The sequence below is a fragment of the Homarus americanus genome, unplaced genomic scaffold (genome assembly GCF_018991925.1).
Source record: "Homarus americanus isolate GMGI-L3 unplaced genomic scaffold, GMGI_Hamer_2.0 scaffold1024, whole genome shotgun sequence".
Lineage (NCBI taxonomy): Eukaryota > Metazoa > Arthropoda > Malacostraca > Decapoda > Nephropidae > Homarus > Homarus americanus.
The window spans coordinates 11,117,545-11,131,439 of record NW_024715228.1 but is presented as its reverse complement, the minus strand read 5'-3'; the positions used below and the strand labels follow the sequence as shown (position 1 = coordinate 11,131,439).

The 13,895-nt window shown below is 38.9% G+C and overlaps 1 protein-coding gene across 1 annotated transcript in view; it reads left to right on the top strand.

The window, feature by feature from the left end:
• Positions 1–451: 451 nt before the first annotated feature.
• LOC121857093 overlaps positions 452–13,895 on the top strand; it is a 74,762-nt gene continuing 61,318 nt past the window's right edge. Inside the window, exon 1 of the mRNA XM_042352964.1 lies at positions 452–570. Within this exon, the coding sequence (XP_042208898.1) occupies positions 525–570 (46 nt within the window). The 5' untranslated portion in view covers positions 452–524. The remainder of the gene's footprint in view (positions 571–13,895) is intronic.

The following is a 13,895-nucleotide window of genomic DNA, read 5'->3' as shown; positions in this document are numbered from 1 at the left end:
TTGCAATTTATAATCATCTCCAGATAATTAGTGTCAACAAAGACCATCGTCTGCCTCTGTGACCTTCCCGCGCTTTCTTGTTGTTTCTATTTGAGTTGGCACCAACGTATATTAAGGCCATTTTAATATTTTTTACAAATGGTTAGGAGTAATCTTATTCATTGCCCGGAACTGCTGGTATAATTTTAGAGAGAAAACCCACATGTTATATTAGGGTGTGATGAAAATTTGATAGTGAGATTACGTGCGATGAAGCAACAAGTAGGTGGATCCTTGTTGTTTGTAGATACAGGGTACAATAATTATTTCAAATAATTTCTGAACATTTATTTTCTACCATATCAAACGAAAAGAGTAGCCTAATAAGAAGCCGTGTTGCACATTACGAATGATATAGTTTTCTATGAGAATATTATGAAAGTTTGTATGTGGTCTGTCACAGTTGGTAGGACTGGGCCGCCAGAGTCACCACACGTGGCGCCACCTTCGCTCAGCAGTCGACAAGTGTCAAACTTCTTCACAGAATGAAAACTCGTCGGAAAACCAAAGGAACAGAGGAGAGACAAAGACGTAAGTCATCCAGTGTTGTTATTTAGGTTATGATACTATCAAGTATGGCAAGTTCGGGAAAATTCAGTGTGTAGGAGAATATCATTTCACACCTAGAAAGTTTGACCATCTGTCAGTTGGCGTCGGCTGCTAGGCCATCAATGGCGTCTGCTTTGTACCGGACGCGCGAACTCAAGTTAGGCTCGAAAAGTTTAGTGGTTAGTCTACACTTGTGGTTTGTTAATGTTATTTCTTCCGGCGCCTCGTTGATGGACACATGTACATACAATCTACTTGGATATATAGCCGTAGAATATGGACGTACTATTAATACTGAGGTAAAAGTGTTAAAGTATAGAGACCTGTTGAGAAGGTTGGAGTAAACAAGACATGATGACACTTCTCTCCAGTAGCAGACGATATAGGTTTACAGTGATATAAACTCCAAACTCACTATGAATCCCAATGATTATACATTCATGCAAACAATGAAATGCATTTAATGTTTTTATTTTATATTATATATAAATTTCATTCATCAGAAATTAAAATATCGAAGCCAAAAGAAATGCACATCGTGAGGGTTACGCCTTTATAGTTCATTTGGCGCGAGTGCGTGGTGTGAGTCAGGTCCACATACTCTTCCTCTGGCCTGGGTACGTTAAGGGTACAATATTTACCTCATTCATTTCCTATTGGTTCATAATTTTATAAGTATAGCTGTTACTTAATAACCACAATAGTTAGTTACGGAGAGACGAGATATTTAGTAAGGTATAACATGGTGTAACTCGTAATACAGGTCATGTCTGGGACAAAGTTTTAAGATGCGGGATTAACACCCACAATTATGAAAAATTTTGGGGTATGTGCAAACACTGTATAAAGATGAGAAGGTAAATATTATCTAGTTGACATGCACGGAAATTACTATGGAAAATAGGTTTCTAAAGTGTTTTTCGTTGCTTTTCATACTAATTTGACAACCATTTCTGCCTGAAATGACTATTTATGGAAATATAACCTCATATAACCAACATTGTTGGGCCAAAAACACGCAAAAACGACTCTCAAATATCAATATACATGTCTAACTTACCTAACCTCGGTGTAACCACAGGACCTGACCTTAATTAACATATGAAGGATCTTGAGGCTGTCTCAATTACACCTTATGAGGGTAAATATTTAGAAGTTGCCAACACTTATTTATATATTACTTTATATAGGAAGAAAAAACTAAAGGCTAATATGGAGGACTGTGCAGCTGCTTCCCCCCTTCTCAGCAACAGTAAGTTCACTCACGGAAGGTGTTAAGTTAGGTAAATTTGTATAAGTGCACCCAACTCTGTTAGAAAGTCAAAAATAAATTTTTCTAGTTTATTTATGTGTATATAGATCGGTTATGACCTTCATTTCCGTCGGAAATTGGCCGTTTTTTTTATCGAATTTTTTTTTTTTTTTGTGGGGCGTTTTCCGAAAAAAATAATGGCTAAGTGAATACAAAATACACAAAAATACACTAGAAAAACATAAACCTGACCTGACCTAACCTAACCGACTCTCACAATATGATGGAATCACTTATTTCTTACCTTATTGGCCTGGTTCTCGTTCGTCGTTGGAGTTATCACAATGCCACATATGTTGGTCTTGACGATATTTACATTCGTTCTTGCACTTAGGACACTTTACTGAGGTCGGAAGAACACCATGAGATCTAAAAAAATGCTATAGTTTCTTTGTTTTTTCCCCCAAAACTCGCAGTCAGCTCCATACAGTATAAGTGACACCCATCGCAGACTTCTATGGCCGGAAATGAATTTGAATTTTGAAATATGAGACCCAAATAAAAATCGAATTTGATTGGGCCAAAAATACCACAAATTAAACCACAAATCATTTTAATTGGTTGCCCCAAAAAACGCTTTTTATTGGCCGTGTGACGTGTACAGGAACGCATGCGCGTGATGATTTATGAAGGAGACGCGCAGTGTGGGAGGTGAGGTAGGCGATAATGGCGGAAGATTAATGGAAGAAAATAGAGTAAATTTTGGATACACTATCTGTTATTGTACATTTGCGACGGTAATTTAATAGAAGAAAATGATCTTATAATTAGACGTCTTATTCGAATATGATAATAGATTATGGGTAGGAATGTCGGGTGCTGAAATACAATAATATACCCTAAGTCAGTGTTTTTCAAACTTTTTTTACTGCGACCCACAGCCAGAACAACAATTTGTATTGCGACCCATTAAACCTAAGTGTAATGATATGAAATGAGTAAATCAAAGACAAACACTGTTCACAATTTTCCTTTATTTAGCATCGACAAAATTCATGTAAATTTCTCATGATCCATTTATATTTGAATTATATGTATCCACTTGTATGAAAATAAAAATATTATTTTAAGAAAATCAAACATGAAGAAGACATCAACACAAGTAAAGTAAATAACAGTTAAGATCTATGTGCTTGATTTAATGTGATCTATGTGCTTGTTTGTTCATAAGCAGCTGTTTCCAATTAGGGACACAGGAAGACAGTGCTACACACATATCAGGGGCAGTGTTGAGCCTGTTTCTGTCTTTAGTCTTTAATTGAGTTAAAGTGGAAAATCCCACTTCACACAAGTAAGTAGTAGTGAAAGGTAATAGTGCTAGAACAGCCTTTTTACTGAGTAATGGAAATTCATCTTTGTTTTTAACCCAAAATGAGCTTAAATTTGACTTCTCAAACTCATTCTTAAGTGTGAAGGAACAACTGAGATGCATCAATTCACCTTCCTCTTCAGCCAGCAAGTTTAATTTAATTATTGACTCAGGAATTTCGAAGGCAAATGGATTTTTTATCCAAAGGCTTTTCTTCATTGGTTCAAATTTCTCCTCAGGGAAATAGTTATTAAAGTTTTGAGATAGTGACACAAGATATGACAAGATCTCTGGTTTTAATACTGTTAGGATGTCGTCGGCATTGGTCTCAGTTGTGTGTTGCATCAATGTTGGGAACATATAATAGGAAGGATGGTCACTTTCAATTCTTTTTTGCCAAACTCTCAACATTTTCTGGAAACTTTCTATATATTCAATATGTTGAAAAACATTTCCATTTTTTCCTTGAAGCTTCAGGTTTAAGCCTAAATTATGGTGCATTTATTTTTATTTTCTTATTTATTTTCGCCACCCATTTTATTTGTTTTTCTTATTTATTTTCGCGACCCATTTTTATTTTGCGACCCAATTTATTTATTTTGCGACCCACTGAAGGGTCGGGACCCATAGTTTGAAAACCCCTGCCCTAAGTTACATGCTAGGTTTGGTTAGTTTAAGGTTAGGTTAGTTTAACTTGGACTTTTAAATAAACAATTTTTAACACATTTGTCATAACTACGACAGTGCTCACTATATAACAGTGAAATTGCCGCATATTAAAAATAAATGTTCATGAAAATGCAGCGGCTGTGAAGTAAATATATACCAAACTGAAAATAAATTGGTTAATATATAGGACTAACCCGCCGGGGCTGCATAGCGCCGATGCGGCCATATTATCTCGCGTCCAGGAAATGCCTCAAATTTCACCATATCATAGTAAGTTCTTTCTGTTTAATATACTGGGGAAGTTAGGTAAGGTTAGGTAGGTTTGTTTGGCTAGGTCTGATCTTCATACTCACAAATGTTAAGTCGCGTTTATTTTTAAATATCCATTTTTTAACATATCCGCGAACTATAACAGTGTCCACTACAATATAACAATGAAAATCCAGTGTTTTATAATTGCGTTCAATCAATTTCTCTCGCGGTTTAGTCCTATATAACTACCAATAATTTATTCTACAGTATAGTGTTTCTGCCGGAAATTTTTATTTTTCAAGTATTTTAACCTATAAAATCACCGACAATATTACTTCTTTAAAGTGGGCAGGGCTTTGAAGTACAGGGAAAATGTTGGGAGAAAATTCTAAAAAACAATGCAAAAAACACTTATACTTCTGACAACATTGTCTAATCTTTAAAAATCCTAAAACTGTAAAAAGTTTATTTTATTCATGATTTTGGTGTTTTAGAAGGTGATGGTGTTGTTTTCGGGTTTTAGTATGTGTTACTCAGTCTAATTATACCAAGTCATCCCACTTCAAGTCAAAAATTCATCCTTCAGCGCGCATGACCTCATCTGGCTGGCAGCCCGGCGGGTGGTAGCTCGGTTACCGGCTGGCCGTCGTGGTCTATGGCAATGCCTGGTAAATGCTCTGTATGTGGTTGCATATCAAATTACAGACTACTTGATAAAAGTTTGAGTTTTCATCGATTTCCAAAGGATGAAAAACAGAGAAAAAATTTGATTTTATTGTGCATGCAGCAAATATACAGGGTGCAACAGGAGGAAAGGCAATACTTGAGAGCCACTGGCAGGTTTAAATGAAATTCCCTAAAGTGCTTCCCCGTTTGGAGTACTATCACCCGATCTGGTCCCCAAGATATGCCAGGGATTGTTCAGTCGATTGAAAATGTCCAAAGGAGGGCCACCAGACTGGTGCCTGCACTGCGGCACCTCAGCTACCCTGAGAGATTAGAGTGCCTGAAATTGCCAAGCTTATACTACAGATGGGCAAGGGGCGACCTAATTGAGGTGTACAAGCATCTCGAGGGCCCTTACCTGGAGCTGGTGGACGCTCGCCCCACAAGGGGTCACAGCTCAAGATTGAAGAAGCCGCAAGCCCAGAAAACTGTGAGGGGTAATTTTTTCTGAGTGAGAGTTGTGAACTCTTGGAACAATCTGCCAGTGTGTTGTGACGGCACCGAGTGTGAGCTCTTTCAAGACCAGACTGGATAAGCACTGTAGCAGGTTCAGATACATTCAGGAGCCAGTACTTGCCAACAGTGCTTAACAGAGACGTAACCGATCGCCCAAGCAGCTAACGAGCCGATCAGTGGTGAAAAGGATAAAAGTAAAAAGAAACTTGTATAGCTGGGGTTCCCAAGCTTTTTCTTGCACGACCCCATCCAGTGTTGTCAACTATCCGGTGCGACCCCAAATCATTTCACTGGCTGATCCAAAGGACCCCAGCGACCCCACCGACCCCTTGACCTCTTTGCGACCCTACCTAATGAGCCTTCCGACCCCATTTGGGGTCGCGACCCAAGGTTTGGGAACCCCCGTTGTATAGCTTAGTCATCTGTAATATAACTAGTGGCCATATTGATAAATTGAAAACCTCTACATATATACAGTCTCTCTCTGACTTACGACGGAGTTAGGGACCCAAATCCAGGTTGTAAGTCAAATTGGTCGTAAGTCGAAAATGCAAAAATAATACATAGAAAATCTAAAATGAAATACAGTACAGTAAAAGTAATCAATAATGAAGAATGGATACAATGTTACTGTGCAGTTACCTTTAATGTAGTCAGCTGAAGGCACACGGGGCCCCAATAATTTTTTAATTATACATGGAGACTACTGGGTACATTAACTGGATGAAGCAGAGGAGGAGACAGGGCTGGGTGGGTCATCAATGTTGCTTTCTTCAGACAGGTTTATGTACAGGGGATACTTGCTGGTTGAAGGTATTGGATCATCTTTAAGGAGTGAAGAGGCAGCACTGGTGGGGCGTGAGGAGACAGCAGTGGGGGACTTCTTAAAATATATGTCCAATTTAGACTGCACAGTTTGCCTTTTCTTTTCATTGTAAATTTCCCTGTAGCAAGCAAGTGCATCTTGGATCATTCTGTCAACTTTTGCAAAACGTTCAACATTTTGATCCATTTCGTCAAACATTTGCATCCCCTTAGTAATAGTAGTAAATGCCTCTGCCATTTGTTTCACTGAAATTTTTTTTGGGTGTGCAGGTTCTTCTTCCACATTTTTACTCTCTTCTTCCACTGCAATTTTCTGTGCTTCCAGTTCAATGAGATCCTTGTTACTTAGCTCTTCTGCTACACTTTCAACCAACTGCTCAACATCATTATCAATTTCTAACTCCAACTGTTTACCCAACTCCACTATCTTGTTACTCAGAAATTGCTTCATCTTCATTAAATCCTTTGAAACTGTTTACATATCTTTTCAGGACTTTCTTCCATATTCCATTCATGCACTGACCTGTAACCTCATCCCATGCTGCAGCTATGTTCTTTATACATTTCAAAATGTTATACTCTTTCCAAAACTTTCTGAACGTTTTCTCACCTTCAGTAGCAGCAACAGCCTGAGCGAAGGTCATACGTAAATAATTCGCTTTAAACGCAGCAATAGCACCTTGATCCATGGGTTGGATGACAGAGGTAGTGTTAGGTGGAATGTACACTTCCTTAACATCAGGGTGCATGTCGTCCAGGTGTGGTGGGTGTCCCGGAGTATTATCCAAAATTAATATAATCTTGAATGCAATCCCTTGTTGCAGACAATACTCCTTGGCTCGTGGAATGAAACAATTCATGAACCAATCCTCAAACAGTACTAGGGTCATCCATGCATTCTTATTACTGCGATAAAACACTGGCAGTGTGTGCTTGCTGACATTTTTAAAAGCCCTTGGGTTCTCTGAATGATATATCATGAAGGGCTTTATCTTGAAGCCAGCTACATTTCCCCCCAACAGAAGTGTGATTCGGTCCTTGAATGCCTTAAATCCCGGCATGCTTTTCTCCTCTTTGTGGATGTATGTCCGTTCTGGCATACGCTTCCAGAATAATCCAGTTTCATCCACATTAAATATTTGCTCGGGCAAATAATTTCCCTACACGATGACACGATCTAGCTCCTCCTTAACCCTTTAGGTGCGTAATTAAATTTCGCGCCGGTTCCTGAAAAGTGTCAATTATCCTGCCAAAAATGAATTTCATATAATCACATTTTCTATATGTTTTTCCTAGAGAACTTTTAGTATATTTTCCAAATCTGGAACAAAAATTCACATATGTGTGCAAATTTTAGAGAAAAAATGACATTCATACCCAAAAATGCAGGAAATTGGTATACATCAATGTCTGGTATATGGCAAATATATTTAATCAATTTGGTTACTAAACAGCAAATTTAGATATGTATTACATATTCAGATAATATCAAACAAAATAGTACAAAAATAAGCTATATTGCATTCAGGAATTACTCCTATACCTCAATACATAATATGTCCGCATGTCGTCTCATTTGGGGAAGTTTTTTCAAGGCCGTGGGATATCCCCGCTTGTCGCATTTAATTAATATAATATTTTGGGCGGGTTTACCCGCATGCCGCATCCAAAGGGTTAAAAGCTTCGGCAGCACCCACATCAGCACTTGCTGCCTCTCCACTCACCTTTACACTATGCAGACTGTAGCGGATCTTAAACCTTTGGAACCACCCATGACTTGCTGTGAAGTTTTGGTCGCACTCATCTGCCTGCTCTTTCAGGCTTTTGAAAAGGCTTCTTGCCTTAGCCTGTATGGTTAGAAGGCTTAAGGGTACACCCTTTTGTATCTGATTTTCCATCCATATCACAAGTAATTTTTCCATCTCATGAATAGGACCTTAACTTTTTTTCGTTATTATTGTTCCCTTTATAGGTGCTGATCCTTTCACTACTTCACGAATTCGTTCCCTGTCCTTCAAAATTGTCGTTATCGGCGAGTGCGAGAAGCCTAGGTCGCGTGAAATGGTTGCTACCGTTTTTCCGTTTTCATGTTGCAGTGTTATTTTCATTTTCATCTCAAAAGTAATTCTTCTGAGCACCACCAGAACTCTCACTTCTATGCTTGCCAGTCATTCTAATGTGAGTTAGAAACTAAACTATTGTCAGTACACAACAACAACAGCCAGCGCTCTACAGCATGGGTGCTGTAGCCACGAGGCGACCCAGCCCACACGATGCTCTCATCCGGGACGGAAACATTTCGGTCATAGAAAATACGTGCGTCATTTGAAAAAATTTGGGTACCGACTGCGGCTGTCGTATGTGCGGGTGGCCATATGTTGAGTAGGTCGTAAGTCGAGGAGTAGCCAGGGCTGTCGGTCGTAGCCTTGTGACCGCTCCACCAGGCGGACTGTTCACTTCTCTCCGGGATCTAACTTTTTAATGATGGTAGTAGGTATTAGGCAGCTACCAAACAGGGAGGTACTACCACCTGGGAAGATATTGGAAGCATAATGTGTTGTCTGTGGTAGATCTTGCTGCCATATGGCATCAAGAAAATTGTGACCAAGTCCCAGGTTGCCTCATTTACACACAATTGCAGGGTCTCAATTGTTTCTCTTACTTTTACTTTTATCCTCTTCGCCACTGATCGGCTTGTTAGCCGCTTGGGCGATCGGTCACGTCTCTTTTCCTTTATATTCTTCACCAAAAGGTCGGCTCGCTAGCCGCCCGGGCGATCGGTCACGCTCTGTCACGCACTGTTGGCAAATACTGGGCATGCACCGGCTCCTGAATGTACCTGAACCCGCTCCAGTGTTGGTCAAGTCTTCTCTTGAAAGAGCTCACACTCGGTGCCGTCACAACACTCTCTGTAGATTGTTCCCAGTTTCAACCCTCCTCGAAAAAAGTTTGCCCTCACTGTTTTCTGGACTTGCGGCTTCTTCAATCTTGAGCTGTGACCCCTTGTGGGGCGAGCGTCCGCCAGCTCCAAGTAAGGACACTCAACTGTGTAGTGCCCCCTGAGATGCTTATAACCTCAACTAGGTCCCCCCTTGCCCGTCTGTAGTATAAGCTAGGCAAGTTCAGGCGCTCCAATCTCTCAGGGTAGCTGAGGTGCCGAAGTGCAGGCACCAGTTTGGTGGCCCTCCTTTGAACATTTTCAACCAACTGACAGTCCCTAGCATATCTCGGGGACCAGATGGGGTGACAGTACTTACTATTGACAACACAACACAACATACATATATTGTTCCTCACTTTGTTTTTTTTTTCATTTTGTATTTCTTTGTGGTTCTTTATTATTATTATTATTATTATTATTATTATTATTATTTCATTTTTGCCCCCCAGGCCCCGATGTGGGCCAGTGATCTGTGCCTGGGTGGGCTAATTCCCGTAAAAAAAAAAATTGGGGGAGAGAGAATAATGATAATTATAATCATTAGCAGTTTTAATTTTTAACTACGTTAATTAATTCTTGTATTCCTTCTGCCCCCCCCCCTCCCCACCCCACCCCAAATAAGCTAACCCATATGCTTAGGATTACTTAATTGCTTTTACACTGATATTGGAAGCAAAATCATAGAGTTTAAATACTAATAAAGAGAGGAAGAAGAGGATTTCAATAATAATGATAATATAAAAATAATGATTACATGAGAAGGTCAAGTGGCTAACTTAAAGATAGTGTGCTAGGGGATGAGAAAATTATGAAATATGGCAAGAACATTCACCTCGGCCAACGTCGTCACATAATAAGCTCCGCCCATGTGTGTGGGTAAACTTGGTTTATTTAGACATTGGTGTTAGTGTTGTTTTCGGAGCTCAGATGAGGACGGATCCATAAACTCAAAGGTGATTCCTAACATTTTTTATTAGTTGGGAAATGTTAAGTAAAGCTTTACAAAGGTTTGTTTGGTGCTCTTTTTAAGTAATTTCCCTCTACTTCAAAGCCCTGCCCACTTTGAATGACAAACATGGTGGGTAATTTTATCTGATAAAATACTCAAAAAATAAAAATTTCCGATGGAAAACTTATAGAATAAATTATTTATATTTTTTCTCTTTCTCCCTATATAAGACTACAGCTCCTCCCCGACTTACGACCTACTCGACTTACGACCACCCGCACTTACGACCTGCCTCAGTCGTACCAAAATTTTGTCAAATTACGTATTTTCGAGTCCCAACGTCAGTACACAGAGAATTTTTGTTTGTAATTCACTTTAAAATGGCTGGTAAGCTTAAAAGTGAGAGTTTTGTGGTGCTAAGAAGAAAAAGAGACACCCATTTTAGATTTTCTATGTATTATTTAAGCATTTTCGACTTACTACAGTGGTCCCTCGGTTAACGAACTCCTCGGTTAACGAAATTTCGGTTAACGAACTGCCTCCCATAAGATTTTTAAATTCGGTTAACGAATTTCTTATGAACCGACCTCAACATGTTTTCGCTTGCACTGGCCGGTCAACCAGCTTTAGTATTAGTCCGCCAATACATTAATCGGTTCTAGGGCTTAAATTCCTTACTATTTTAGTAAATATCAAGAAGTTTATACTATTCAATAATTTTAAAAGTTTAATATTCAATTTTTTAGTCATTTTAACAATTATTGAACATAATTGAAGGTAAAGTGACTAGTTTAATGCGTGGCATCCAGCCTCTTAACACAGCAAACAGGCGTTAGTCTCTCTGTTTTCAGTGGAGGTAACATCTTGCTTGAGACTCTCTTCAACTAAACGCTTTTTTTCTGTGTTTCCAAGCAAATTATTGGTCATTTTGAAATATATTTTACATATTGACAATATATAATGCAGTGCAGTGTTGATTTAAAGAAAATAATCTTGAAATACACCAAGAGAACTAAAATTTTATGGGTGAAATGGTGCCATGGGGTGACTTCTCTTCCACCCCAATCCCTTCTCTCTTCCTTCTCCTCCACCCCCATCATCATCATCCAGGAGCCTTCTACATACACACCTCAAAGTAAGTGAACTTTTCTACCATTTTTGTTGAATTTAGGCAATTTTCAGTGAGCTGAAACCAATTTCCCAAAAACCCATTGAAACAATGGTTTCGGTTAACGAATTTTTCGGTTAACGAGCAACCTGCTGGAACGGATTGTGTTGGTTAACCGAGGGACCACTGTACCTGGATTTGGGTCCCTAACCCCGTCGTAAGTCGGGGAGGAGTTGTATACAAGCATCCCCCGCGTTACGGAAGCCTGGGTAACGGAATTTCGCTCTTACGGAATTTGTAAATTATGACCAATAATTTCGCGTTACGGCCCGTAAATCCGCCCTTACGGAAATTGGGGTAAATTTTAACAAACACAAGGCCTCACACATGCCATTCAGACTGACAGACTTGACAAGTTTTACCAACCATAAAGACAGTTGAAGCTTTAAACATCACTCACAATGGATCTTGAATATTCCAACTGTAATCAGACATACCTAAGTTGCCTCAACAATTGCTACCCCAGTTGCAATATCAAATTCTGTGTCACTACTAAAAAATAATACAGTAGTCCCTGGTGCACTCTTAAGATTAAGAGAAAACGGACTACTTAGGCGGCCTTGAAGTGAGAGAAAATGGATTCCTATGACAGGGCACTCAAATAAACATACACATAGCTGTATAATGCAATGTTATGCTATATTAACCCCTAAATTGGTGTTTTAAGAAGGTATATCATAAATTATTTAATGTACTGTATTGTATGTGTTTATAAATGTTTATTTCCATTAATAAAAGTGCTTGAATTACTTTTTTGGGAGCCGAAAAAAATTCCTTAGGAACGCATCTCCAGTTTTATAATGGAAGTCAATGGGAAAATAGGTTTCGCGTTACGGAATTTCGCGATACGCTCAATTTTCCAGGAACGGAACCCTTCCGTAACACAGGGGATGCCTGTATATGTAAGTGTTGGCAACTTCTAAATATTAACCTTTGTGAAACCTTGTGGTAAATAAAACACTTAGTTGCTACATCCAAGCTTTACTTGACTCATTTCACTACATATCAGAAATAACACAGAAGCAAATGTTGCAACAATTCAATGAGGAAACAACATAATAATATAACATGGTGGTTTTATCCTAATAATTAAATAAACTAAAATGATACTTACAAACAAGAACACAATAATATTACAGTGTTTTCCATAATGATATTTAAAACTATCACAAACCCAAAGATGTTAACAGCTGTGGCTTCGTTCTCAAATACTCGAAGTGCTATGGTGGACAAAAGTCCCTTCCCTCAGCCCTACCTCTTTCCCTCTTTGGCTCCCATACCCCGCCATCTGCTGGGCGATTACAGCACTTCCCTCAGTTGCTTTGTTATTCGAACCTCAGTTGATTCAGTCACATTGTGGCTGGCTGAGGGAAGGAACTTATGTCCGCCATAGTACATGCCATCCTGCAATTACACATGTCAGTTTCCAGAGCTTGGGCATGCTCATATATTATATCAAGTAATTTCGAAACTTCTGTTGGCATAGTAAAGTGCATGCTCACGAGTATCATGTGACAGTGGCACTTCTGTCTGTGTTAGAAGTAAACAATGAATATCCCGGCAAACTTGTACTCTCTAAGTGAAATAGAGAAGTCTAAATTACTCAAGAACTAAATTCCAAGTAGAAACACTATTGAGTTAAGTATTTTTGGGAAAGGTGGAAGAGAAAGCACCAGAAATAACTTTAGGAATTGAAACAAAATTTTTGGAGATACTGTTTGCATGATTTTGAACAAGGAAATGGAAGCTAGAATGAACAGGACCAAACCTAATCTTACATTACCTTACCTAATTTCCTAACCTGTGCATTGTCATTTAATTTTCTTACACACAATCATCCTTACATCTCTAGAAAAATGAACAATTTCAATCCAGTAAAAATTGTAATGAACACGCCCGGTGAGATCTCTGTTTATTTCTTGATGTGTGGACAAAGACTGCAGATGTTCCTACATGGCAGACGATGTGAACAAAAACACGGTTGCCATGGGAGATCTGGTGGCGCCATAATTATGGTAAATATTTGATTTCTTCATCTACAAAGGGCATAGATATGTCAAAATACTGCCACATGATCAGCGTTTGTAGTTATTTGCCTCTTCTTTCATGCCCTACCTACTAATAAGTAATTTATGATCGAAGAATACTGTAGGCTAAAAATGAAAAAGTACAACGCTGTTAGGTATTTATTGATGATTTACTTGTGGCAGACTTTTCATAGAAAACGATTATAAAAGTGCAGCAATTTCATTTTTTTATATTGAACAATGTCGTAGTTTGTACAAACGTGTTAAAAATGGGTTATTTCTGAAATAAACCAACTTTAGTTGATAACAAAAACAACTTGCAGAAGCATTGTTCGAAGACCTCGCCAAACAAACCCAACAAACCTACCCGACCTTACCTAACTTCCTAGCCATGGGGCTCCGCCCCCGGGACCCCAGTATATTAAACAGAAAGAAAAATTTTTGTGGACGTGAGAGCAGCCGCTTGTACCTAACTGCTCATAAACTTACACGTCGAGCATCTGGGTGGATCCGGCCCCCGGCGGGTCAGTCGCCAATGTTGTTGCCTCGATTTTATTACTCCATATCATATAAATAACATCTGAAATTTTGGTGTAATTCCATGGTCTTTCTGGTGCTAACGTTCTTCTCCACCTTAACTGTATTTTTTTATTTCTTTCTCCCTACCTAAGAA